Below are 27217 nucleotides of genomic sequence, written 5' to 3'. Positions count from 1 at the left end.
TCTTTCTCTCTTTCTCTCTTTCTCTCTTTCTCTCTTTCTCTCTTTCTTTTTTTAAGACAGGGTTTCTCTGTGTAGCCCTGGCTGTCCTGGAACTCACTCTGTAGACCAGGCTGGCCTCGAACTCAGAAATCCGCCTGCCTCTGCCTCCCAAGTGCTGGGATTAAAGGCGTGTGCCACCGCCGCCCGGCTAGCAGTATCTTATATCGCAACCTCTCCCCTTTGACACAAGACCTCTTAATCTATAATCAAACCAAGACAAACCCACAAACATGAATTTGGATACTCCTTTCCTTAGATTCACAAGCAGCAGGTCAAGTGTGTGAGAGTGAATGCAGAACCAGCTGAGTGCAAACATGACATCTAATAGATCAGGGTGCACATGTACATCTCCCCCAAAGAACATTCCTTATGCATATGCTGTGTCTTTATCACAGCTCAGACATTAGCCAGAGTTCCGAATCGGCTAATAGGGAGTCAAGGTGCTACGAACCTAATGGCTGGAGAGATGGCTCAGTGGTTCAAAGTACTAGCTGCTTTTATAGAGGACCTGAGTTCGATCCCAGGACCCACATGGCAACTCACAGTCATCTGTAACCCAGTTGCAGGGCCTCCAAAGCTCTCTACTGGCCTTTGAGGGCACCAGGCATGTATGCAATGCATACACTATACAAAAAGTCATAATAAAATTAAATAAGCAAAAAATAGCAAATGCAAAATATCTACAAAACTATTAGAAGAAAAGGAGCACATGCTGCTTTTGCAGAGAACCTGGCTTCATTGCTCAGCATCGCACACTGACGCTTCAGTTCCAGAGGATCCAACACCCTCCTCTGACCTGGGGGCACCAGGCAGGTGCATGGTGCACACATGTGCATGCAGGCAAACACTCAGACACATAAAGTAAATAAATCTAAGTTTTAGTTGAAAAAATACTGTTATTGTGCATGTGCCTTGTGTATGTGTGTGTGTGTGTGTGTGTGAGAGAGAGAGAGAGAGAGAGAGAGAGAGAGAGAGAGAGAGAGAGAGAGAAATGCATCAGAGCATGCATGTGGAGGTAGATTCAGTTCTCTCCTTCCAGTGGGATCTAGTACTGGACTGGGTCATCAACTTTCACAGTAAAAAGAAAGACCTGAGCCATCTTGAGGGTCTCTGCTGTGTGGCTTTTCATGTAGGTGCTGGGGTCTGAACTCATGTCCTCACAGTCCCTGGGCCTCTGGGTGTTTTTTATTGTTCAGGAAAGCTCTTGGCCAGATATTATTAAGGGCTACCCATTCTGGACTTGTTTTTCATGGTTAGACAATATAGCTTTGTATCAGAAATGTTTTAGACGGCTTGGATTTTGGACTATTTGCCTACACAAGCACTATTTTGTGGCTAATGGGGCATTTGGAGAACTTACCCACAAGCAATGGCACATCCCGATGGAGCGTAAGCACACGCCATCACCCAGGTGCAAGGCATGGTGACCGCGTGCTCCTGAAACACAAGCACCAATCAGGAGTGAATAAGGTGCTTCCACGTGGGTTTTAATGTCTGAGCTTTTACAAAATAGAAAAACCAGGGTCCCTGTTGGTTTGTCCCCATTTACATGGCAGTGGCAAGGCATGAAACTGGGCTTCACACTGGTGAGGGGACTCAGCCTTCTGAGTCCAGCCAACCAAATCTCAATTAGTAAGTAACAGCATATTCTACCTCACTCTTTTTTTATCATTTGCCAGGGGCTTGACTATTGGTGACTCTGTCCTGTAAATGGCCCTTGACCAGGGCATGCTGCAGCTGTTAGCCACATCTGTTAATGTGATTATGAAGTAGACTATGCATTGAGATCCCCTTTCTACAGTGAGAAACAAGCCCATTGCTGCAGACAGAGACTGACACCCATACTTCTCAGAAAGCACTGTCCTGTACAGATGGTGGACTCTGGCCTGTAACCACATCTGCATTTAGAGTTTCGGTCTTTAGTTCATGGGAACAGTCTAACCTTAGATATATCTGAGATGTGCATGCCCAGAACGCTCTTGCCTTGGACTCAGACAGCCCCAAACCACAGCTTCGCCTGTCGGACCCCCCTGCAGACTCCTACCCCATCTGCCATGTGTTCACTTCTACAGGGTTACAGGCTTCCGCTAGACGTAGAGAGGGGAGGAAAGATAGAATTTTGATTCTTTTCATCCTCACTCAGAAGATAAACACAGAACACATCAAGTGTGGGGGGTTTATCTTGCTGTGCCCTATCTGGTCAGGTATCGTGGTCCTCTAGGGGTGGGGCAGGGAGTGCTGGCAGAGTTGCTATTTCCTTCTAGAGCCATTCACAGAGCTCTAGAAGGGACCTGGCTGGGAACCCAAGGCCCAGGATGTACCTGGGAGGGGCACCTCACCTTGTTAGTAGTGAAGGAATCCCAGACAATCACCTTCCCATCCTGCAGAGAGAAAAAAACCAACAGTTCAGGAGTTGACACCTGGCAGCGTGTTCTTACCAGTAATGGCCTAGAAGTTCACAGAGCACCCTGTCATGATGGGTAGTGAGGGAGGCAGCTGAAATCCAGAATGATCAAGACCCTTCCCCTGCCTGTGGATAGCAGGGGGGTGGGGTGGGGTGAGGGAGTTGTAGCTGGGTTTTCCAGTGAGCTTTATAAAGGCTCAGCTCTCTGCCTTACATTTGTGTGTGTGTGTGTGTGTGTGTGTGTGTGTGTGTGTCTAGATCAATCAGAGAAAGCAAGACTCAGATACTATTTTTTCCACTGGACAGGGTCTTAGGTAGCCTGGATTGGCTTAAACCTCGATAGGTAGCCAAGAATGATCTTGACCACTAGATCTGCCTGCTATCATCTCCTGAGAGCTGGGATTACAGGCATGCACCACCATGCCTGGATCAGGCTCAGTATTAATCCTTTGAGCCATCTGGAAGTAAAGGCGGTGAAGGAGCAGGGAGAGTGGGCTGGAAAATACCCCTTAGGGCAGAAGCAAGGTCTGATGTTAAAGTGACAGAATCTTTCTCTTAACCTGGATAAGGCTAAGAGTGACTGAGGTCACAGGGCACAGTTTGGGGCCCTTTAAGATCTCAGGGTCACATGTCTTTAGATCTAATTTCTGCCTAAATGGTCAAACCTGGATGAGTTAGGAAAGCCGATCCAGGGTCCTCTGCATCTGGAGGACACTGATTCAATGTGGTTGTTTCCTCTGCCTCACTGCCTGCTGTTTCCCGTCGCCTACCCACTGTGCACTCTGAAGGAGAATTTACCTCCACCTCCATACCTGATTCCCACTCACCAGGGTGAATAATCTCTTTTGTTAAAGGGAAAAAGGTTACTAGGAATCCAAAGATTGTTCCAGAATCTTCAATGTTTCCAGTCTTGTGGTGGTTTGAATGGCCCCCATAGACTCATGTGTGTGAATGCTTGGTCTTTTAGGGAGTGACACTATTAGGAGGTGTGGCCTTATTGGAGTAGATGTGGCCTTGTTAAAGTAGGGTGGCCTTGTTGGAGTAGGTGTGGCCTTATCGGAGGAAGTATGTCACTGGGGGAGGGCTCTGAGGTCTTAAAACTCAAGTCTGTCAAGTGTGGGACACAGTCTCCTTCTGCTGCCTGTGGGTCCAACGATAGGACTCTCAGCTCCTTTTCCACCACGTGTCTGCCCGCCATGTCAACACTGCCATGCTTTCTGCCATTTCAGTAATGGACTACACCTCTAAACTGTAATGCAGCCCCAATGAAATGTTTTCCTTTGTAAGAGCTGCTGTGGTCACGCCATCCCTTCACAGCAGCAGAAGCCCCAGCTGAGACTAGCCTCCATCCCACACTCCCATGCATACCTCCCATCACTCTGGAGTAGAGCAGGACGCAGGGAGAGATGCAGAAGTGGCCCTGCCTCAGAGCTCCTTCTCCACTAGGAGTGGCACACAAGGGCCAGGTTGTAGCTGAGTTGGTAGAGAGCCTAGGATGTCTGAAGCCCTGGGTTCAGTTCTCAGCACTTCACAATCCTGGTGTGGTGATGCGTATCTGTAATCCTAGCACTTGGGTGGTGGAGGCAGGAGGGTCATAAGTTCAAGGCTATCCAAGGTAACAGTGATTTTGAGACCAGCCTGGAAAACAGGAGACCCTGTCTTTTTTTTTTTTTAAAGAGGCATTTGAGTGACAGAAAATTCCTGACAGTTGGTGTGTTCGCAAAGATTGAAAAGACAAATAGCTAAATAGCAACCACGTTACAAAACCAAGTAAAGATTAGACAGAAGTGCTCTAAAACTGTAAGTTGGGCATGGTGACATAGGCCTGCAGTCTCAGTACCTGAGAGGCTGAAACAGGAGGATTGCAAGTATGAGAACAGTTTAGCCTACAAAACAAGACTTGTCTAACAATAAACAAAACAATACAAAAATGCAATTAAGATAATGGTTGAAACAGAGGAGTCAAGACTCTGCTTTACTTTCAGGTGTTATTAATATGCATAGAGGATCAGTGGATATGTATGTATTTATTATAGATATAAAATAAAAAGGAAGCACAACATGACGTGTTAGATCTGAAGGTCACACAGCAAATTAATAACACTTGTCTGAACCAGAAAGACACTGTCTACAGCATGCACATTTTTTTTTAAAAAAGATTTTATTTTTCTTTTTACTTACACGTGTGTGTGTGTGTGTGTGTGTGTGTGTGTGTATGTGCAGGTGAGTGTAGTATCCACAGAGGACAAAGGGGGTGGCTCCATCCCCTGGAGCTGGAATTATAAGGAGCTGTGAGCCATGTGAAGTGGGTGTTGGGAACTGAAGCTGAATCCTTTGCAAAAGCAATACAAATCTCTCCAGCCAAGAACATGTACACCTCCATACTTTTACAAAAATTACTTAAAAAAAAAAAAGTTGGGCCCTCTTTTGAAAAAAGCTGAACCAGGAGCCAGATGTGGGTGGGGGAGGGGGAAACCTATATTGATATAAGAACCTGATCTACCGAATAATCAAAGGACTTCGGTTCCTAGGCTTCTGCTTGAGAAAGGTCACAGGTTGCTCTTAAACTCATGTAACCAATGACCTTGAACTCCTGATCCTCCTGCCTCCACTCCTCGGGTGTTGGTATTGCAGGTGTGTGCTACCTTGCCTGGTAGTGATTACTAAGAGATCAGCATCACTGAAACTGAACTTTCTGGGAAGTGTTTCCTCAGGGTCAGCACATGTGGTCCAGAGGCAGACAAGGTTGAACCTCATTTTGGCAGCCAGTGGGGTCATGGAGAGCAGCTGAATCTTGGCACTGTGAGTCCCTGAAGGAGAGGCCACTGGAAAAGCTCAGCCATTGTAGCAGTGGAAGGCCCAGGATTGAATGGATTGTAAAGGGAAGTTAACGCTTGCCTCCTTGCAGCAGGGTTACAGCCCCTGAAGAGAGCCCAGAAGAGGGTGCTGGTGAGGGAGCAGTCCAGTTGCTGTGGAGACACTAATATAGGGGGACAGCAGCTGTGGCATGGAGCTGGCCTGAGTCTAGGAATGCCAGCTCCAGTAAGCAATGGTCCTTCATGGCCTCTGTTATAGTTCCTGCCTGTAGGTTCCTGCCTTGAGTTCCGCCTTGCCTTCTCTTCACGACAGATGGTGATTTGGAACATGGAAGCTGAAATACACTCCTCCCACCCTCCACTAAATTGCTTTTAGTCGAGGCGTTTTATCACAGCAATAGAAATCTAACTGAGACAATATCTAACCTAAAAATACTCATAGAAATTATTAAGCCGAGGAAGCCAGTTTCCTTCCTTATTTTATGAGGGTTGTTCTATGTGCCCAAATACAATATAACAGATAGGATGGAATGCCAGTTCCAAGGTTAGGCCACCAAACAGCATGGCTCTGCTTCTGTTTCTCTTTCTTGGGTCACCTGCTATAAGAGAGGTCAGCTACCAAGTTGTGAGCAGAAACTATGGAAAGGTTCACGTAGCAAAAAACAAAGGCTCAGCCTACAGCCTCGTGAGCAAGGCAGCCCCAGTCACACAGGAAGCCAACTGGCCCTTTAGTAACCTCATAGTGGAGCAAGAACTGAAGCTCAGGTGCGTATATATGATGTCTTGTGCTAGGCTGCTTAACTTGGGGGTAATGTATTTCAGTGCCGGGCGTGGAACCCAGGGCTTTGTGCTTGCCAGACAAGTGCTGGACCTCAGAGCTAAATCTTTTCTCTCAGGTTTGGAGTGACATGTTATGCAGAGATACACAACGACCATGTAAGATATAAATTTCCGGCATAAGCTATGCCAAGAAATTAAACATTCTAGACGATATTAAATGTCTTCTTATTAGACACAATAAGAATTAATAAACTGCTTGGTATGGGGATACACACCTTTAATCCCAGCACTCAGGAGACAGAAGGCAGGTGGATCTCTTTAAGTTCAGGGAAAGCTTGATCTACATAGCAATTTCCAGGCCAGAGAGAACTACACAGCGAGACCCCGTTAAAAAGAAACAACAATAACAACAAAACAACAACAAACACAAAAACTAAAACCAAAAATAAAGAACTCAAACAAATATATATATATATATTTTTTTTTAAAGACATTAGTGGAATTTCAGTCATTCGTCCGCCTGGAGGTGGGGAAAGGCTTTTTAAGAATGGGTTCATTCACAAATGAGACCTTGTAAGATCATAGAAAGAAATGATCTTGTCTGCTTCATCAAAGGAGTCAGACACAGTCCACAGTGGCTCTTCCATCACTAGTCTGAGATTAGTACCATTCTCCAGGGTGCAGAGCATCTGTGGGTGCAGTGCTGGGGGTTAGCCCCAAGGCTCAGTGCACATCACATAGGCACTGACACTGAGCTACACCTTCAGCACTGCAGGAGAATTGTTAACTCACATCACAGGAGAGTAATCAAAGTCATAAAGAGGAGACAGGGGCCTGCTGACAGGATGGCTCTTTCTTCCTTAGCTATGTGATCAGAAAGACTTTCAGGCTGCACAGCAAGAACAACATGGTGGTCACGTGTGCAGTACCTGTGAGGAACTCACGATCCTCCGCTTGTCTTTGCACCAATCCATGCACAGGACTTTGTTTCCATGGCCTTTGAGGGTCCTCCTGGTCTTCATGACAAACTGGCCCAGGGCCTCCACCCGCTCAGCTACCTGGTGTACTGCAAGGACAAGACCACAATCAGTTCCGGTACTCAGGGCCAGGCGTTGAGTCCCCAAAGGGCTTTTATCTTCTTCTGATTCTTAGGGCGTGCAAAGCTTTCTTCCAAAGTTAGAGAGCACAGGCAGCAAGGGGCTCTCTTTTGTGTTTAAGACCTGATAGTTCTCAAAGTATTCCTTTTTTCCCCCCTTCCCTTCTCCCTCTCGCTCTGGCCCCGCTCGCTCCTGACCAAAGGTATTTATTTATTTATTTATTTATTTATTTATTTATTTATTTAATGTAGTATACTGCAGCTGTCTTCAGACACCCCATAACAGGGCATCAGATCCCATTACAGATGGTTGTGAGCCACCATGTGGTTGCTGGGATTTGAACTCATGACCTCTGGAAGAGCAGTCAGTGCTCTTAACCACTGAGCCATCTCACCAGCCCCCAAAGTATTCTTATATGCATGTGTCGCAAGACTAGTAAAACTGCTTCATATTTCTGAAGCATTCTACTTTTCCCCAGCTCAGAGATGGGCAGAGACGACAGTAGAGTATGGCGGCTATCTCCATGTGCCAGCAGATATAGAGATTCACACAGACTCTTTGGATAATACAAGTCCATACAAGTTGTTGGGAGCCAGCCTGGGACAGGAGGATTATACCTCTTGTTTCTTTTGGTGTGTGTGTATGTACATGCTTGTATATGTTTGTGTGTGTGTGTGTGTGTTTGCATGTGTGAGTGTATAATTCCAGAAGACAACCTCAGATGTGATACTCAAGAATGTCTTTGAGACAGGGTCTCTCACTTAGTCTGGAATTTTTCCAATTAGAATAGGTGCGCTGGCTATGTATCCTCCTGTCTCTGCCTCCCTAGAACTGGGGTTAGAAGTGCACATGCCACCACATCAGGCAGCTTTCTGGGGTGCCGGAGATTGAACTCAGGTCTTAGTGTTTTCATGGCAAGCATTTTACCAACTGAACTATATCTACCCTCTACTCCCCTTTCTACTCACAAGGGAAACTAACTTTATAAAAACTTGCTGCCTGGCAGTAAACACTATGTGTATCTAACTGTCCCTAGCAAAGGCCTGGGGCATTCTGGGAACTGCAGGAATCCACAAACAAGCGCTGAGCTGAAGAACTCTGAGTCCACAGATATCAACACTCTCCTAAAAGTCTGGACAGAATCTACTTGTGACATCAGAGCCCCTCATAGCAGCCTCCCTAGGGCTGGGACCTGTGTCCTTTGTTCATGGGTTTAGAGAGTCGTGGCTGATGCTGGCCAAGAGCTGACAGTGAGGAAGTAGAGTCCATCATGAAGCTGATGGGGAGATGGAGGTCTGCAGGGTTCAGGGACTCCCCTCAATGGTAGGCAGTTGAAGGGTACCACTCTCTTCCTGGTTAGAGGCTGAACCAGGATAGGCCTGGGCTCCCATGCCTTTCAGCAATCAGGGGGAGTCAGAGAACAGCCCAGGGAAGGCCTGGTTCTTGAATAGTCAGGGCAGTGGGCTGAGAGAGGCACTGAGCTGTTTCTTTCATGGGTAAGCTGACGGCAGACTTCCCCTACCCTATAGCTGGAAGCCAAGGCCATGATAACTGTGCTCCTTGTGAGTGTCTTTTTTGCTTCCTTTCCTGTGCTCTTACCTCGACTCTGAGTCCAAAGAGCTGTCTTACAGAACCATAGAATAGTGATCTACATCAGGGAATTAATGGTGCCTAATACAGGCCTTGCTGTGTGCTATCCCAAACATCATTTACAGAAAAGGTAACTTTGAGGTCATTCACAGCATCCTTTGGGGCCCTTCACTCAGGATGAGGCTCTGCCCAGACACACTTGCCAGGAACCCCACAGGGAGACAACTGACCAGAGGCCTGTGTTCTTCAACCTGTCCCTCTTCTGCTGATGGTGACTTTGACCACTTGGTGAAGGTGGCCTGTCAGTTGCCATTCCCCCTTACATCATGAAAAAGTACTGTCTGGGGATGGATTCTGGGACTAAATGGGGTACTGCTCCTCCAACTTTTGGGAGCAGTTCTTGATAAACAGTCTCTCACTTACCTCAGGCTAGCCTCAAACTTGCCTGGTAGCTGAAGATGACCTTACATTTCTGATGCTCCTGCCTCCACCTTCCCAGACATGTATCCCCCTTCCTGATGTATGTGGTGTCATGTACACGGAGGCAAACATTCTACCAAGTCAGCCTCACCCAGGCCTCTGCTCCTCCAACTCCAACTTCCCCATGGAACCACACACTAACATCCCAGACACTGTGCTGACGGTGGGTGACTGGTGATTTCCCGAAGCCCACCATGCCTTCCACACCCAGGGGCTGCTTTCCACACCCAGCCTAATGATTCATTATTGGCAGCAGTATGGATTTCATGGATTTTACTGTATCTGCCAGATCATAATCAGTTTCTATGACTTCCTTTTGTCCCATGCTGGGAGTGTGCCTACCAGCAATCGCTCCAGCAATTGAACCCCATCCTCAACCCTGGGTGTGCCAAGAAAGCACTCAACTACTGAGCAACATACTTGGCTTTTCTGTGCTTTTACTCCAAAGCTCGAATTGTCCCCATGGCTCAGGAGAAGCCCCATCATTCGGAGTCTCAGGACTTTCTACCGCATCTCATTATCCTTGGGAGCTCCCAGCTCAGGTTTCTTGCCCTACTTGAACCATTGAGTCAGTCTTTTCTCCAAGAAACCTCGATCCCTGTTAGTGGTCCTTGAGAAGAAGAGCAAAGTCATCAAGTTCCTAGTGTCAGTGTGGTGGTGCACATCTGTAACTCCAGCACTCAGGAGGCTGAGGCAGGTGCATCTCTGTGAGTTTGAAGTCAGCCAGAGTTATATCATGAGTACCTGGCCCCAAAACAAAACAAAGTGAAAACACTCAAATGACAGAAAATCTCAGTGGTAAAAAGCTCTCGTACATTCTAAAATGCTGTGTCAGAGCTCAGCACTCACTGCAGAGCCTAGAAACACTGAGTGATTATTCCACAGACAGCCTACTACCATTCCCTTACACAGACAGTCCTCACAAGGCATACTGACAAAAGTTAAAGAACAGATTCAGTCTTCTGAATTCTTACAGGCCTTCTACACAAGCCTCCACCACTAGGAAGCATGTCTTAAATTCTTTTAAAAGATTTATCTATTTTTATTTTATGTGTATGAGTGTCCACCTGCATAGATACGTATGTACACCAAGTGTAGGAAGTGCCCTCAGAGGCCAGAAGAAGGAGTCGGACCCTGTGGCACTGGAGTTACAGACCGGTGAGCTGCCATGTGGGTTGTGGGAACTGATTCAGAGTCCTCTGGAAGAGCAGCCAGTGTTCTTAAGCCCTGGACCGTTTCTGTAGTTCCCTGTTTAATATTTTACACTGAAATCCCATGCCCATATTACTGCAGCTTCTTTTGTTTCAGCATTAGGGGAAGCCTAGCTTTTCAACATCCCTAAAAAAAAAAAAAAAAGAAAAGAAAAAAGAAAATCCAAACCCAAGATATCTCACCAACTAACAGAGGGCCCTCGTTATATAACTCCAATTTTAACATATCCCAACCATCAATTATCTTTTCTCTCCGTGTCTTCCTTTCCCACATGGATTCGCTCCCAACCCACGCCATCCTGCTTCTAGCTGCCAAATCTTACAAGCATTGAATTAAAGAATTACAAAAAAATTAAATATCAGGAAATACAAAATTTGGAAAAGAGCTAAATATGTATTTGTGGGGTTGGGGCAAGTAGGGTTTCTCCTTTGCCTTCTGACAGACTGTCCCTCCAGAATATGCTATATTTAACTTTAAAAAGAAGTGAGGAACATGCTGGTGACTACATTAGGGATGGTAACTGGTTAGGAAATGTGGCTGGCAGGTAAGCTTCAGGAAGACAGTGGTGTGTCCTGCTAGAGCTACCTGCAGGGACTAAGAGTCTGCCTCCCAGCAAGTCCTCTTTCCTCTGGATGGTTTGATCCTTTTTCAGTCCCTCTTGCTAGCCACTCAAGCCTGGCACAGAGGAGACACTTGCTAACCCAGAGATGACGGCACACAAAGCTTCTCCAGATGACAGGAGATTGCACTGGGCTGTAGGGTGATATCTGCACTCAGAGAATAAGTCTATGTAGGGGCTCTCAGTGGGCATCCTCAGCTGAGGAAATCAAAGCCCAAAGGTGTGACATAATCCGAGACAGCAGAGGAACTCTTTTCAGAGAGCAGAGTGACGTAATGTTTGTTCGCCTGAAACAGTTGTTCTCGACTGGCAGTGGTCTGTTGGTGTACCGTCACCTGAGTGACACAGATCTATCTTTTTGTGGTTGTCCTTGGCCGCAGTGTGGTATAGGGATGACACTGGGGAGGGAACCAGGTCAGGGGACTCTGCTCTTTTGGCAAAACCTTCTACAGAGACTGCAGCATTTGCTGTGCCACGCTCCTGAGATCCCTCTAAGTCTGATGTGACTCAACAGCCTAGAAGCTGATCCAAAGGCACCTGTTCCCTGACCCATGCCCACAGTATCTACTAGGCTTCACTGCCTTTCTGCTCAGCTGGAGCCCACGCATCTTCAACTGCTAAATATTCTGGAACCAGCATAGTCAGAACCCAAAGCTCCAGGAGGGAGATGGAAGTGCTTAACTGGGTATTAAATCCCATGCCTAATACTTTGTTAGAAGAACAAGGCCATCTCTGCTCTTAGGAGGCTCACAGCCTGGAAGCAGCAGACAGGACAACATGCAGGTTCCAAGCACTCTGTAGTATGACAGTATCTGAGCTGTTGCATGAGGGTCAGGGAGCCACAGGGTGCTGTGGATTCCTGCTGGCAGGGGTAGGGAAGGGACAGGTGGGAACCTGTCTCCCTCCCTCCCTCCCTCCCTCCCTCCCTCCCTCCCTCCCCCCCCCTCCCTCAGACGTGCCATCACACATGCCAAGACTTTTAATGTTTTTGGACACTATCCCCCATTTGTTGAATTGGGTATGGATGGAAGGCTTTGTACAACAGTTTGAGGACATAGGTTTTTTTTTTTTTAACTAAAAAAAGATAGATTTATTTATATTTCCTATGAGTGCTCTATCTGCATGTATGCCTGCATGATAGGAGAGGGCACCAGACAGAAGAAAGCACCAGATCTCATTATTGATAGTTGTGAGCCACCATAAGGTTGTTGGGAATTGAACTCAGGACCTCCGGAAGAGCAGCTAGTGCTCCTAACCACTGAGCCATCTCTCTAATGCCCCCTTCCTGTTTTTTTGCTTTTTTTTTTTGAGATAGGGTTTCTCCATAGCTTTGGCTCTCTTGGAACTCATTATAAACCATTCTGACCTCAAACTCAGAGATCTGCCTGCCTCTGCCTCCCAAATGCTGGTATTAAAGGCATGTGCCACCACAGCCAGGCTAGGACACAGTTTTAAAGATTTATTATTCCTACAAGTAAGGAAGCCAAAGCTCAGAGGACTGAGGACTTTACATACTCACACTTCAGCCCTTGAGAACAGGTTCACACGCCTTCAAGAGTGGGATCGACTTTATGCAATGTGGCTGTGAGTCTTCAGAAAATCAAAAAAAATGACATTCAGGCTCTGGGACATCCTAACCATGGACTCCCATACCATGGGAGGTAGCCAGGTCAGTGAGTCTCAGGGTTAGTTAAGAGACTGCCTGGTCCTAGCTCAACCTCTGCTTGGTTACGGAAAGTTCAATCAGAGTGCCACACTGTGCACATCCAAGGCTCCCTCCATGTCCCTCCATGACCAGGTTCTATGCTGAGCTCTGGGTCAGTAGGGCTGAGCATGATGGCCAGTCTTGGCTGTACGGAGCTTGAGATCTGTGAGCACTGGGCACATGCATAGAACAGTGGTCTTCAGCCTTCCCTTTTAGCTGCAGAAGTGTTCCTCCACTTTTTCTTAGAGGCAATATCTTAGTAGACACGGTCTAGACAACACAAAAGCAAACCTAGGCTGTGAAATCACCAGAGAGAACGGTTGGGCTCCAGGGCTATCTACACCAGAAAAGGGGAAGGCCAGGGAGCCACAGTGGCTTTCTTATCTCTCAGGGAAGGACAAGGCCAATGCAAGGACATCACTTTCAATTCCATGGAAGCAGGCAGGTTCCTTTGAGCCTCTGCTGCCCTCCTTGAAATGCAAGCATTAGGGTTATCTAGCTGGGACTGTGAGAATAATCTCTCAGTCTGGGAGACCAACCTCCCATCAGGACAGAGCTGCCACTCAGCTTTCAGGTGATACTGGTTGTGTGTGTGTGGGTGCACAGCTGGAATCCTGGCATTTGGGAGGTGAAGGCATTAGCATCGGAAGTTCAAGATCAGCCTCAGCTACATAGCCTTGCTGGAGACCACAATGGGGCACATGAGTTCCTGTCTCTCTGCTTTATCTCCTGTATCTAGCAGGAGGAACTATTGGGTTAAATGTAAACTGTGTCTCAAATACATTTAATACAATCTCAAGAGTGTTTATAAAATTATAAACATAAAGCAAGCCATGAGGTATATCAAAACATGAAAAGAGGTGCCTGAAGTGGGGGGCTGTAAAGAACCGTCTCCTTCACGTTATCTAACTTCCCCACAGTGATCCCAGATACTCTGAGGATCCAGCAGAAACACTGCCCCTAGTGGGCATGTTCCAGCGACAGACCAGGAGAAGTCAGGGGACAGAAAATGAAAGGCAGGCTGGCTTTCTGCTCCAGGCGTTGGAGAGGGGTGCAGCAGGCAGGAGGCCATCTGCCTGGACATCAGCTTTCTCTCAGCTGGGTACCAGGGCTGCAAAGGGAACACATGCTTCAGGCCTGACTAGACTATGGCTTTGCCTAGATTTCCCCCTAAGCTATGAGATCAGATTAGTATGGAGCTCCAACCATAGCGAGTTTGAGGGTAAAACCTTTCACAAAAGCACACTCAGAACAAACAGAAAAGTCATCGGCCCTGACTGGCAAATCCTCTGATTAACCCAGATGGAGTCTGGAGTTGTACACTGGAAATTTACATACATTTTTATTCAGTTTTGCGTCTTAACAAATTAATAGCTGCCTCAGAGGAGCTGGGAGTCTGGATAAAGCTCCCCCAGCCCAGGATGCTGCAAGCTGCCAGCTCTTTCCTGTCAGCCTGCCTTCCAGAGCGTTCTTCACTCTGACACTGAGGCTCTAACACTGAGCTGGGTCCTCTTCCCTCCCGGTGTCTTGACACCGTCCCCAAACTCGACCACTCCTATGGCGCATGCAGAGATGGCCCTTAAAGAGAAGCATTTCCACATCTCAGGGCCCTCTAGAGAGAACAGTACATCTTTATAGACATTCTGTGCCAACTAGACCATGGTGAACATACTGTCCAATACTTGGGCTTTTTTCATTTTGCTATTTTAATAAGAAAAACTTCGGCTCTCTAGAACACAGGGAAACATGGAGAAGGGCAACCTGTACCAGAAACCCTCCTTGCTCTCCTCCAGCTGCATTGACAAGGCCAGCCTGAGTGCTACCCTCTGTCCTCTCATAAGGGCAGAAGAATGTTCTTTGCATCTGGAGTCTGAGGCTGGAGATGGTGACTCTCCCTGATCTAAGGGCTTTTGACATACTAAATTCATGGCTTCTGATGAAGCTCACATCCTTAGAAACTGAAGATGTCACCTTATGTGGCAAAGGAGCCTTTGCAGATTGGAGGATGTTAAAGACTCTGAGATGGGGCCATGGTCTGGGTGGACTTAATGTAACTCTGAGGGTCCTTTACATAAGAGACAGTAGAGTGGGTCAGAGAGGGCGATGTCAGAAGTAGTGGTCATTAGGAAGGTTGAGAATCACTGCTCTAGATACTGAGAACAGACTGTAAGCTGAGGACCTCAGCATCCTCAGACTGTGGGTGTAGGGAATGGCTCTCCCTGGAGCCTCTGAGCCCACTCACCCAGTCACTCAGTCAGAAGTCAGACTAACAGTCCTCAGACTGTGGAAGTCTGTGTAGCAAAGGAGGCCAGCACGAGCTGTAGCAGTGTGATTGTTCCATGAAGGAAGGCCCCTCCCGGCAGTGGATTATCTGCAGGTTCGGTGGGAGGATCTAGGGAGAAGAAGGAACTCTGCAGGAAGCTGGGGAGACAGGAGCTCCTGGCTGTGCAACTGAGGTAGGCCAACTCCTGTCACACAAGCCAAGTGAGGTACTTCAGGCATGTTATGCTGGCCAAGGATCTGACTGGGGAGTGACATCTACAGAGTAGGACCCTGGTCTGAGTGTTATAGTTACAGGACTGAGGCTGGAGTTTGGATCAGGAATCGATAGACCCCTTTCAGTTTCTCATCCCCAACTGTTGCACTGACTTAAAGATATTTACTTCTATATTTGTCTGTTTTAAAACAGAGTTTCGTGCAGCCCAGGCTGGCCTCAAACCCATTATGTAGTGGAGGATAACCTTGACCTGCTGCCTTGACTCTCAAGTGCTGGGATCGAAGGCCTGCATTACCATGCCTGGTTTATGTGGTGCAGGGAACGGAACCCAGGCCTTCACACTCTAGGCAAGCCGTCTGCAGCTGAGCTATGCCTCATAATTGATTTTCCATACATTTATTTTAAACTTATATTTATTTATCACTGATTCACGTGTCATATGCGGACCTCAGAAGACACCCGAAGCTGTCTGTCTCTTTTTGCAAGTGGGCCCTAAGGATGCCACTACGGTCCTTAGGCTTTGGCTACAACCTGTTGAGTCTTCTCACTGCCCCCAACCCCTCCGGAAGTTGTAAAAGAAATTTGACTTAGTTTTGATAGGGCCAATCAGTCTTCTGTGTTCTGTAAAAGTGCACATACACAAAGAAAAGAATTGAAAAGTAATTTAGAAAACTCAAACCCAAACACATCAGTGGTTCAGTTCACTCAGGCTTTTTGAAATCCCAAGTCCTAGGGCTGGGGAGACAGCACATGAATCAGGATCTGAGTGTCAATACAGTTGGCTGCACTGGCTCATGCTGCTCATTCCAGTCTAGGGAGGCAGAGACAGGAGGACCCCTCAAGCTCACTGGCCAGCCTGGCACACCTATTGGTTCAAGTAAAATGAGAGGCCTGTTTTAAAAAACCAAGGTGAACAGCATTCTGAAGAATGAAACATGAGGTTTGCTTCAGGTCTCTACACATACATACACATGCGTGCATGCACATACATGCCACACACACACACACACACATGCACGTAAATACATACATGCACACATGCACACACATGTACACACAGACACACACAGGCACTTATACACAGGCACACAAATGCACACACATGTACACACAGACACATGCACACATGGATAATACCCAAAATATTTCACTGTGTCCCACCAGACTCCGACATTTTCCCTACCCCTTTACCCCTGTCTATGCCTCTCCAGACATAGCCTCAGCTTCCCCTCAGTACAGCAAAAATATTCCCCTGCCTCAGCTTTGCCCCACTAGAGCAATGCTTCCCCCTACCCAGCTTTGCACTGCTGTTTTGTTTCAAATGCTCTTCCCTGGGACAGCCTTGTCCTTTACACAGGTAAGGAGTATTCAAAGGTCCTTCCTGGGAGCCACTCCCGGTCACAGTCTCTGGAAGTTTTTGAGCTCCCCAAGCACGCATTTCCCACCTCCCCACCCCTCTGTTCCATCCAGAGCAGATGTCTATCCCACGTCTTATTTTACCTACTGAATGCCCGACTCCCTGCTTTCGACCAAAGACTCCTGAGGGAACATTATTTGTTCACTGCAGCATCTTTAAGGGCCAAGCAGAGGCTGGCAAAACTGTGTGAGTAAAAGATAGAGGTGTGTGTGTGTGTGTGTGCGTGTGTGACTGTTTTCAGAGGGAGACCAAGCTGACTAAGGATACTGCAGGGGTGACTTAGCCACTGACCACAGAGGCCTCTTGGTGCCCTCTCTTCAGCAGCCCCTGGAGTTCAGCAGGAAGAGTCAGGAGGCGGATATATCCATGGCTGGGGAGGGTGCAGGAGGGCCAGAGTCAGGGTCCCTGGCAAGACTTTCGGAAGTTGATCAAAATGTCTGTTCTGATGTCAGGGAAGGGACAGAACACAGGACAGGGCTTTGAGGTACAGGAGAGAGCCAATTCCTAAGCGCCCGGGAGAGGCTATGGTCAGAGGGGGACTCTAGGAGATAAGGGAAAGGCAAGACCAGAGTCTCCCTGTGTGAGCTCATGTCACAGGGCCATCTGCGTCGGACTTTAAAAGACTGCTCAAGCCACAGGGCTAAGCTGTCAAATGAAGTCCAAGGCACTGATACCAAGCTTGAGGCAACACCATCATCTCTGTAACATACAAGGCCTGAGGAGGCAGACTCCCTGTCACGCCTCTGATAGGACTCCTCACTCCTCCTCAGTTTAGGGTGGCAGTGTGCTCAGCCTGGCTCCCCCTTTTCCAGACTCTCTGGCAGGGGCCACATGCACTATGAAGTACAAACAGAAATGCTGTGACGAGAGAATTCTAGGAAACTTTTTGTTTTCCCCCTAAGAAGGAAAAGAACCCGGTGTTCACACTATCCCTTCTTCCTGTTTTGGATACAGGGGCAACATTTGGAGCAGTGGCAGTCATCTTGGGGTCACTGGGTAAATAAATGTCAACCATCTAAGGCACAGAAAGGCCTGCACCCCGCAAAGCACCAAGTAGCTGCACCAGACTTGATCTTGTTACAAAAAACCAAACCAAAATAAAACAAACAAACAAACAAACAAAACCCCCAACAATTTAACTACTTACATTTGAACACATTTCTAAGCCACACAGGAGCTTGCTGCCCTTTCCTCACTTTAGACCGGGGGGGGGGGGGGGGGGGGGGGGAGACATAACCAGGGTTCTGTACTTCCAGCAAGTTTCAAAGAAATCAAACACTAAAGGCCTCACACTGAACCCCAGTTCCCGTCTCCAAATGGAATTTAAAAGGCTGAGACCTATTAGGAAGGTGGGGAGGGATGCGGGGGAGGGCACCGCACAGAAGTGTGTAGGGGTTGGGGGCCCGCAGGCCTTGCTCAGTAAGGGAGGGTGAGCGGGTAAGACCACTGTCCGAGCAGGGTCCCCACTCTGAGCTCTGAGACGGGGGTCTCCCCTCTGGCCGAGAGTCCCTGGGATGCGGGCACACTGGCAAGTTTATTTGCACCGCGTTAGCCCTTTTACGTCAGGGGCAGCATCTATCAAACGCTTCTACAAGGGCCTACCACAAGCTGAGCCGGAGGATGCAGAAAGGACGTCTGCTCCCCTCCGCCATCCAGCTCCCTGCCCCCAAGGACAGAGGAGAGATGGGAAAGAGAGCTTCGAAATTCACGCAGAGGAAGGACCTGAGGGGGCAGAGCAGCCCAACGAGGAACTGTAAAGCGGTCCCTCCTCCCGGCACCTGCTGTCTGCGCCTCTCCACCCGCTCCTGGGAGGGGCTCGGCATCCTCCCTCCCGGGATGTTGGAACCGGTCCCACGCGGGTCCGCCAGCCCCTCGGAGAGTTTGGTCCACTCCGGCCGAGAGCTTCCCTTCCACCCCTGCTCGAACTCACGCTCCACGTCATGCAGCTTTGCCCGCTCCTCCTCTAGCTTGCCCTTGAGGCTCTCGGCCTCGCTCTTCAGCGACGCCAGCGTCTCGTTCTCGTGCAGCCCATCGGTTGCCATCTTTATCCGGATGCAGCCGAGAGAGAAACGCAAAGCGGGAGATTGTGAGTCGACGCGGGGGCCGTGGAGAGGGCGGGAGCAGCAGCACCCTCCGTGACCCCGAACACCGCCCCGGGCCCGCCCCCTCGGCAGTGACGCGACCGCTGCGGTGACAGACTCCGCTGGCTCCACCCACGGTGCCCTCCCTGAGAACCGGGCGGGGCGATGCTCGGAGGTGGGGCAGTGGAGGGTGTGTGTGTGGGGATGGGAGTGGGAGTGGGAGTGGGAGTGGGAATGGGGGTGGGTGAAAGTGGGAGGCTAGGGTAAACTGAGGCTCAGAGACCAAGCTATGACCCCCAACTCTGGTCCCTGGCTCCAGGGGAGCCTAGTGAAGTCGAAGCCACACCGCCCAGCCCTTGGCATCTCGGGGACTTGGTGGACAGGAAGCTTCATACACGTGCCTCACAACCCACTAATCCAAACATTCTTTTAAAAATGAGTTTTGACTGCTGGGGTCTTGGGGTGCGACAGCAAAAGCAAGGGTCAGTGGCGCATCCTGCTGGGGTCAGGGGCGTCCTCTCCTCTGGAATGAAGGTCTGCTTATGTTTTTATTGAACTTGAGAATTTGATAACTCCAGCTACACTTCCCTGGACTAGGTTCCTTAGTGACTCTTTCAATGCTCACCTGAGTCGCTGTGAAAGGAATCTCAGACACTGCCACCTCCCACCCCACCCCAGAGTTACAGATGCAGAGTAGGGACAAAGGGCCATGATCACTCGGTATCACACTTCCAGGAAGAAAGGAAGGCAGGATTTGAACCCAGGCAGTTCAGCTTCACAGGTAGGCTCTCACTTAGACCTCCTCTCTTTCCTCTGTGACCTTAAAGATGGGAAGGAGAATCAAGTTTGCAAATTTTGGACAGAACACTGCAGACGCAGTCTCCAGTGCTGGAGTGCTCTTGTGTGTGTGTAATCCTGCATCTGTTCTGGGCCTTCTCAGTCTGAGAAGGAAATTGCATTAATGTACACATAGCTGTCTTTTAGGTGAGATTCTGGGAGCCTCCATTTCCTTACCTGGAAAAGTCTGTTTTCTAGCATCTGCATCCCAGGGCTTTTATGAGCATTAGGTGCTGTGGAGGGTACTGTAGGAGACTTCTCTGCCAGCCCTCTTCTCCTTTTTTTTCTTTAGAGGATTATCCACCACCTATTTTTATTCCTTATGACTCTGTCTGTCTGTCTTTGTTTCTTCCTCTATTTGTGCCCCGCCCCCTGCCCCCGCTCCTGCTGTCTATCTGTATCTGTCTCACTCTTTATAGCCCTGGCTTTGCAGAGCAGGCTGGCTCAGGAGTCATGTTGCTCAACCTGCCCCTACCTCTCGAGTGCTGGGATTAATCATGCAGACTGCCATACAGCACTGTATCTATCATTTTATCCTCAGAATGGAAATAAGCTCATGGTTGCTTATTAAATGTGTGAACCAGGCTACATTAATGTACATGTATGTGCATATAAAGTGTACACACACAGAGAGCAGAGGGTTGGGGCGATGGCTCAACAGTGGCAAACACTTTGTGTTCCTCCAGGGGACTCAGTTTTTATTCCCAGCACCCATGTGGTGGCTCACAATTCTTAGTAATGTAAGTTCCAGGGAATTCACTGCCCTATTCTGGCTCTGTTGACACAAGGCATGCCCATGGTTTACAGACATATATACAGGCAAACCTCTCATAAATAAACATATTTTTAATTAAAATTTAAGGATTTATTTACTTCTTTTTATTTTATTTTATGTATATGGGTGTTTTGTCTGCATCTATGTCTGTGTGCAGTACTCACTCCTGTTGGGGTATCAGGAAAGGGTACAATACCACATGTTACCAAAGGGGGGCTTTAGTGAGCCATAGCTTTGAGCACAGCCTGGTGGATCTTCTAAGACAGGGACTGATTCCCAGGGCTGAATACATTTTTTTTTGGTGATGATCTGAAGCCTGAGAATAGAGAACTTTGGTGAGGACAAGATTTCATGTACTTTGAACAAAGAAGTCATGATTTCTGTTCAGTTCCTTTCCTGACCAGCGGGTGGGACTCAGGAGCTCTGGAGTTTAGTTTTGCACTCTGCTTAGGCTGGACAAGATCAGGCAGGCCATCCTAAAAGCTAAGACAGGAAGCGTGAACAGGTCTCCTGGGACTGTTTGTCAACTAGAATTTCTTCTAGTTTGGAGGCTCATTAGGTAGACTGGGAGGAGACAGAAGCAAAAATCATTAGCCCCAGGAATAACAGCTTCTTAGGTGTGGTTTGGACGCCTTGCCGTGATTTCACACGACCCTCACAGAGCCCCAAAGTACAAATCTGTTAGCATTTCTATCTCTCCAGTGGGAAAATAGGCCTCTGGAAATGGGTAACAACTGGTGCTCCTACTGCCTAGGATAACACACAGGCCAGGATCCCAGACACACAGCAGAGTCTTCCTGGAGCCTGGAAACTCATCCTACAAACCTACTCTATATAACTTATCTGCCACAGGCACGCATTAGACATCACTTTAAGGCAAGGAACTTAAAAACAAAACTAAATAAAAACAGAACTCACAATCTCTGCACACGTGGAGCAGTAGTTGAGCTGTTGAGATTTTTTGAAGACAGGCCTTAGGGCTCTTTGTTTGAAGCACTTGTCACATGAGCCAAACACGTTAACCAGGAAGGTCTGATCACACATCTTGGCTGAGATGAAGACTAGAGGACAGAAAAGAATGGACAGGGTGTGGAGAAAGACAGCGAATGCTTCTGGAGACCTGAGCGTCTCTCTCCACCTGCCTCCACACGTGGGCAGAGCTCACAGTGAGTACTGACCTCTGACCTCTGGCTTACTGTGCATGTAGCTCATGCCATCAACAAGAAAGCGCCAGACAGCCAGCTTTCTGAAGTCTACATGTTTCACTGGCTGGGCTTTGCCTACACCCTTACAAAATCATGCTTACAACTGACCCCAGAGCACCATAAAAACACTGTAATGCATAATGTGGTTCATTTCTTAACATTACCTAATTTTTCTTTTTCATTTTTATTCCTTCTCATTGATGTGTATGCACACATACTCTCATGAGCTGGGCATAAAGGAAGGAGGTCAGAGGACAACTTGAGGGAGCCAGGGAATAGATTTCAGGTCATCAGAGTCCTTGATGGCAGGGGCTTTTGTCTAGTAAACAATCTTGCCAGCCCTTCCTTATTTTTGATACAAGGTTTCACGTAGGCCAGGCCAGGCCTGAAACTTGTTAAGTATCAGAAGGTATCCTTGAACATCTTGATCCTCCTTCCTCCAAATCCGGAGTGCTGAGGTTAAAGGCACATACCACCATGCCTGGTTTATGCAGTGCTAAGAATGGAACGCAAGGCTTTGTGTGGGCTAGGCAAGGAGTCTACCTACCCAGCTACCTCCAGCATGGAGAGCCATTTTAAAACGTTCACAAGTGTTCCTCTCTTTGGTGTAAAATTTTGGATTAAAGAGTTAGAAAATGGACCTGAGTCCAGGCAGAAGGAAAAGGCCATTTTTGTGGCACTGGCTTCCTACAAAGTGCACATTTGTATCTGTTAAACATGGCAGCCGGACACCCAGGGCCCCAGCGTGTAGCTGCATGAGCAGAATGGCTTAGACCTGGGAGGATGGCAGCTAAGGGAAACAGCTTCACTGGGGGCCATAGACGCGGCTCCTGGCTGCCCAGCTCTTGGTCCATTGGTGAGATCAGAAGGCATGATTCCCCTGAAGCTTTGCTAATCTATCAAATAAATATCTTTAAACTCTTAGAGGGTTGTCATGGGACTTAAAAGAGACTGTGCATTAATGGCACTTGAAGGTTGCAAATATAGTGAACCATTCCAAATCATGCTGCCCCATGAATGGCAGCAATGGCTGGAGTAGTAGCAGCCTTGGGAAGGAAGAGGAAACAGTCAGAAGGGCTTATAGTCGGATAGACACGAAGGCTGGCTAAGACACTGCCATGGATGGCCTTGGATGGAGCATAGGGAAGAGGAGGAAGTGGGGGTTGAAGGGATGATGACTGGGATATGGCCTAGGTTTCTCTCAGGATGGGATGTGGTAGCCTGGAAATGGAGGACTGGGAGGTTAACAGGGAGCAGCCAGCTCAGTCCTGCTGGTTTCATAGCTGCTCCAGAGAGCCCCAGCTTAAGGCTCAAGGAAATTAGCCCTGAGCATTTTATGGAGCACTGGACTGAACCTGTCAGCAAAAGAGAATTTGAGAGAGATGGGTTTTGGGTGGAGGTGATGTTGGGGGTACTTGAGGTAGGGGGAGAGTATTATGTAGACATCACCACAGGGCCAGAGAAGGAACTAGAAGCTGTGGAGTTGGGCAAAGGTTTGGCTTGCACAATATTCAAAGATGAGGTGACAAGGGAGTAGAAGGAGACCCTTAGGGACATAAGGGACCATATCCTGACTGACACTTCCACAACCTCCTTATAGGGAGGCAGACATCCACGTGGAAGCTGAGAGAACAGAGGAATTAAACAGTGGTTTCAGTCAGAGAGAGCCTAAGGGTGGATCGTGGCATGCCTCACAGAGCTATCACTGTCTACTGCTAGGCATGAAGAGTGAGTTACAGCACAAAAGTCAGCTTGGATGCTGGCTCTGTCAGCGAAGTGCTCTCTATGTAAGCACACCTCATTTAAATCCCAGAATCCAAGCAAAAAAGCCAGGATGGTGCAGTACTCTGAGGTAACAAGTGGGGAGGCAGAGACAGGCAGATCTCTGGGGCTCATTGGTCAGCCAGCATATTTGAAGATCAAAGAGAGAGATCCTATTCAAAACAGGTAGATAGTATCCGAAGAAAGGGACATAAGGATGTCCATGTATAAGGATACACACCTGTATTCAGACATATGTACTCATGAACACACATGCATACCTATGGATGCACACATATGAACCTATGAACATACACACATACACATGCACCCATGAACATACACACATATACCCATGAAAACACACACTCATTCACTTATGAACATACATATGTACCCATGAACACACTCACATACTCATGAACACAAATGTTCCCATGAACACACACACACACCCATGCACTCATGAACACACACATGCACTCATAAGCATACAAGAACATAGTCATGAATACACATACACACACACACACACACACACACAGGAATTTACACACACATGCACTCATAAACACACAAGCACATACTCATAAACACATACATACACCCAAGAACAGACAGACAGACAGACACACACACACATACACACACACACACACTCACACAGACACACACACACACAGACACACACACACACGACATGGAAGGATGTGCCCAATAGAGCTTGGGGATTGGTGAATGTCTCCTACTCCCCAGCTCTGCTGTGGCTGCTGCTCGTCCCAAGGTCAAGCTGAGGCATCAGGTAATAGCATTAGGGAAGAGCATCCTGCAAGTGCACCATGCTTGGATTTGTTCTCCCAGAAGTAGGTCAGGGAGAGAACTGCAGGGAGATGAACCAGAGGAAGAGATTATGTTCTAAGAGGAAGAGACTCTCCAGAACTATAATGAAGGTTGAGAGCATCTCCAGGGACAAAGGCCATGAAGGAATAGATGTGTGTGTGTGTGTGTGTGTGTGTGTGTGTGTGTGTGTTTTACAAGAAATGAAGAAAAAAAAAAGACCTTGAAAAGCTGATAATATTCCAAGTTTGAATAGAGACAATAATGCATTCCTTAGTCTACATTTCAAGTCATAGAAGGTGTTTATAATGTTCATTATAAATAACTGGAAACAGAAGGACATGAAAATAATAATTAATAATAATAACAGAGTCTGTGCCCTGTAACCGCAGGTCCTGGAGCTGTTCACACTTCAGGCTCTCATGGAGTGTCTTCATAAGCATAACTAGTTTGAACAACTGGGACGTGGAAGGGCTGCGGGGATGCTTTAGTGGGTAGGTAGAGGTGCCTGCTGCCCAGGCTGACAACCTGAGTTTGAGCCTCAGAACCCACACGGTGGAAAGGGAGAAGTGACTTCCAAGAGCTGTCCTCTGTCCTCCATGTGTGTGGCATGCTCATGTCCATACATATACACACAGAGTAAAAATAAATGCCAGAAAAAATTGGGAGGTGAGGCTGGGGATGTAGCTCCGTTGATAGCGTTGGCCTAGTATGCCCAAGACGCTGGGCTCAATCCCCAGCACTGGCATAAAATTCAGAACAAAAATAAAATGTCCCTGGCATTAAAAACATATATGAGTGTTTGAAGTGGCATTATTTTTAGGGAAACAAGGGAAACAATTCAAATGCCCACCAAGGGAAGAGCAGGCAAACAAAACATAGCGTGTCCATGAAGCAGTCTTGCTATTTATCAATAATGAGGAATTGGCCCTGATTCTCACTGCAGGGTGGTGAACACTAGAAACATCTTCGTGTGTAAGGACAAAATGTCCACATGATACCATTACAGGAGTGTCCAGGACACACAAGACCAGTGAGAGCTCATCTGTGGGGGATGAGAGGGCAGCAGAGGGAGAATCCGAGGGCTCCGTGCCTATGGGGTTGGGGCAAAGGTATTCTGAGTTAATTTACAGTGAAGACAGCATGCATACCTTTGTGCATGCATGAACCCCCCTCAACATTTTAAATGATGAATTTCATATTGTGGGAATTATAGCTCAATAATTTTTTTAAATGTGCAAAATATTTCTGTAGGTACTCTTCAAATGAGGCTAGTCAGGCAAGGCTCATGCAGAAAGATGCTACCTAGAATCATTTGTCAAAGTCAGAGATTAAACTTACAATGTGACACTATTAGCTATACCTGAGAATTCCTAAAAATTATTATATTTAGTATGTGCAGAGGTCAAAGAACAGTTTTTGGTAGTCAATTTTCTCTTTTCACCATGAGTCCTGAGTATCAAATTCTGGTTCTTGGGTTTGGTCCCTTGGCCTGCTAAGCCATCTTGGTGGCTAGGTTAGAATACCTAAAATTTAAAAAAAAATTGATATACAGGGGCTGGGGAGATAACTCAGTACTTAAGAGCACTTGTTCCTTTTCCAGAGGACTGGAGTCTATATTGTGAGGCAGACAACTGCTGTAGCTCCTGCTCCAGGGGATCCAACATCCTCTTCTGGTCTCCAGGCAACTACACTATTGTACCTACCCCACATCCCAACATACACATAATTAAAAATAAATCTAAAACAAAAACTGATTTACAAAGCATGGCAAGGATGTAGGAAGTTTCATTGCCGGTGTGGGTTTAAAGTCGTTCAACTACTATGGAGAACTGGCCGGCAGGACCTCTTCATGGCAAACAAACATATATAAAGAACTGCTCTGCATGTGTGTGTGTGTGTGTGTGTGTGTGTGTGTGTGTGAGAGAGAGAGAGAGAGAGAGAGAGAGAGAGAGAGAGAGAGAGAGATCCAGCAATGCTACTCCTGAGTATGTGTTCAATAGAAATACATATTTATTTCTAAAAAAAAAAACAAACAAAACCCAAAACCCCTATCAGCTTTGTTCACAAATAGACCCAGGCTGGACATCTTGCATGTCCACCAGGAGTGGACTGGATTCAAGCAGCAGAAGACAACAAACTGGAGCTGAGGCAGGAGCAGGTGGCTCCCACAGACCCACTGTGGTAGCCCATCTGCTCTGTCAGCTGTACTCGTGGGGTTTGGTTGTTATACTGCAGCTGGGCCAATTGTAAAAACCAATTAAGCTATTTTAAAGATGTTTAATTTGTTTACTGATGCCAACACTAATCTGTTTTTTAAAATCTCTTTATGATCTTGCAATAAAGTCATGAAGGTTGTAGAGAAAGTAGAATTTACATTTGTTCTGGTTAGACAGGATAACCAGAACAAAAACACTTGCCACTGTGCACCCACCACAGAGAAATCCCCATGATCCTGGTTTGTAGGAATCCAGACTGCTGCAAAATTGAGAGCCCAAGTTTCCTGAGATTAAAGAGTACATACCTTACAGAGCAATGAACGGCTGGGACGGTTGGGCAGAAACGAGGGAGGTTACTGCGGTGGTGTGAAGATTTGAGCCACTAACCACCTAATCCCTTTATCTGGACTTGCAGCTCAGGGCCTGCTCCTCCCCGTCTGCACACGCATGCTCACCACGGGCCACTCACTATCACGTGCCTCTAGAACACTGTGCCTCTCTACGTGGTTTGGACCCCTCTTAACTTCCATAGACTCCTTCCTGGGCCCATTTCTTTGCTCCCTGCAGGAGACAGAATCTGATTTGATCTTATGAATCTGCTTGTACTCCATGGAACAAGTTTGACATCCTTGTGTTGCGTGGTGAGAGCATCTCTCAGCGCTGGCCTTCCTTCCCACCTTTGCACGAGTGATCTAGGCCATGGGTAAGTGCCTTCCCCTTCTCCTCTATGTATCAATTTGTCAGCATCCTCAAGTCTCCTGTCTCCAAACAAGGTCTCCTACACTTGAACCCTTGCCATCTCCATAGGATCTTGTCAATTGTCTCCCACCACCTAGCATACAGATA

At 47.5% G+C, this 27217-nt stretch overlaps 1 protein-coding gene across 1 annotated transcript in view; it reads right to left on the bottom strand.

Moving 5' to 3' along the window:
• Gnb5 (G protein subunit beta 5) overlaps positions 1-18902 on the bottom strand; it is a 31596-nt gene extending 12694 nt beyond the window's left edge. The window contains exons 1-4 of the mRNA XM_028773572.1: positions 18587-18902; positions 6969-7105; positions 2379-2420; positions 1400-1476 (exon numbers count right to left, since the gene is read on the bottom strand). Of these exons, the coding sequence (XP_028629405.1) occupies positions 1400-1476; positions 2379-2420; positions 6969-7105; positions 18587-18698 (368 nt within the window). The 5' untranslated portion in view covers positions 18699-18902. The remainder of the gene's footprint in view (positions 1-1399; positions 1477-2378; positions 2421-6968; positions 7106-18586) is intronic.
• Between the last annotated feature and the right edge of the window lie 8315 nt (positions 18903-27217).

Source organism: Grammomys surdaster, unplaced genomic scaffold (genome assembly GCF_004785775.1).
Source record: "Grammomys surdaster isolate TR1022 unplaced genomic scaffold, NIH_TR_1.0 231, whole genome shotgun sequence".
NCBI classification, from domain to species: Eukaryota; Metazoa; Chordata; class Mammalia; order Rodentia; family Muridae; genus Grammomys; species Grammomys surdaster.
This window is presented reverse-complemented; position numbering and strand designations above follow the sequence as displayed.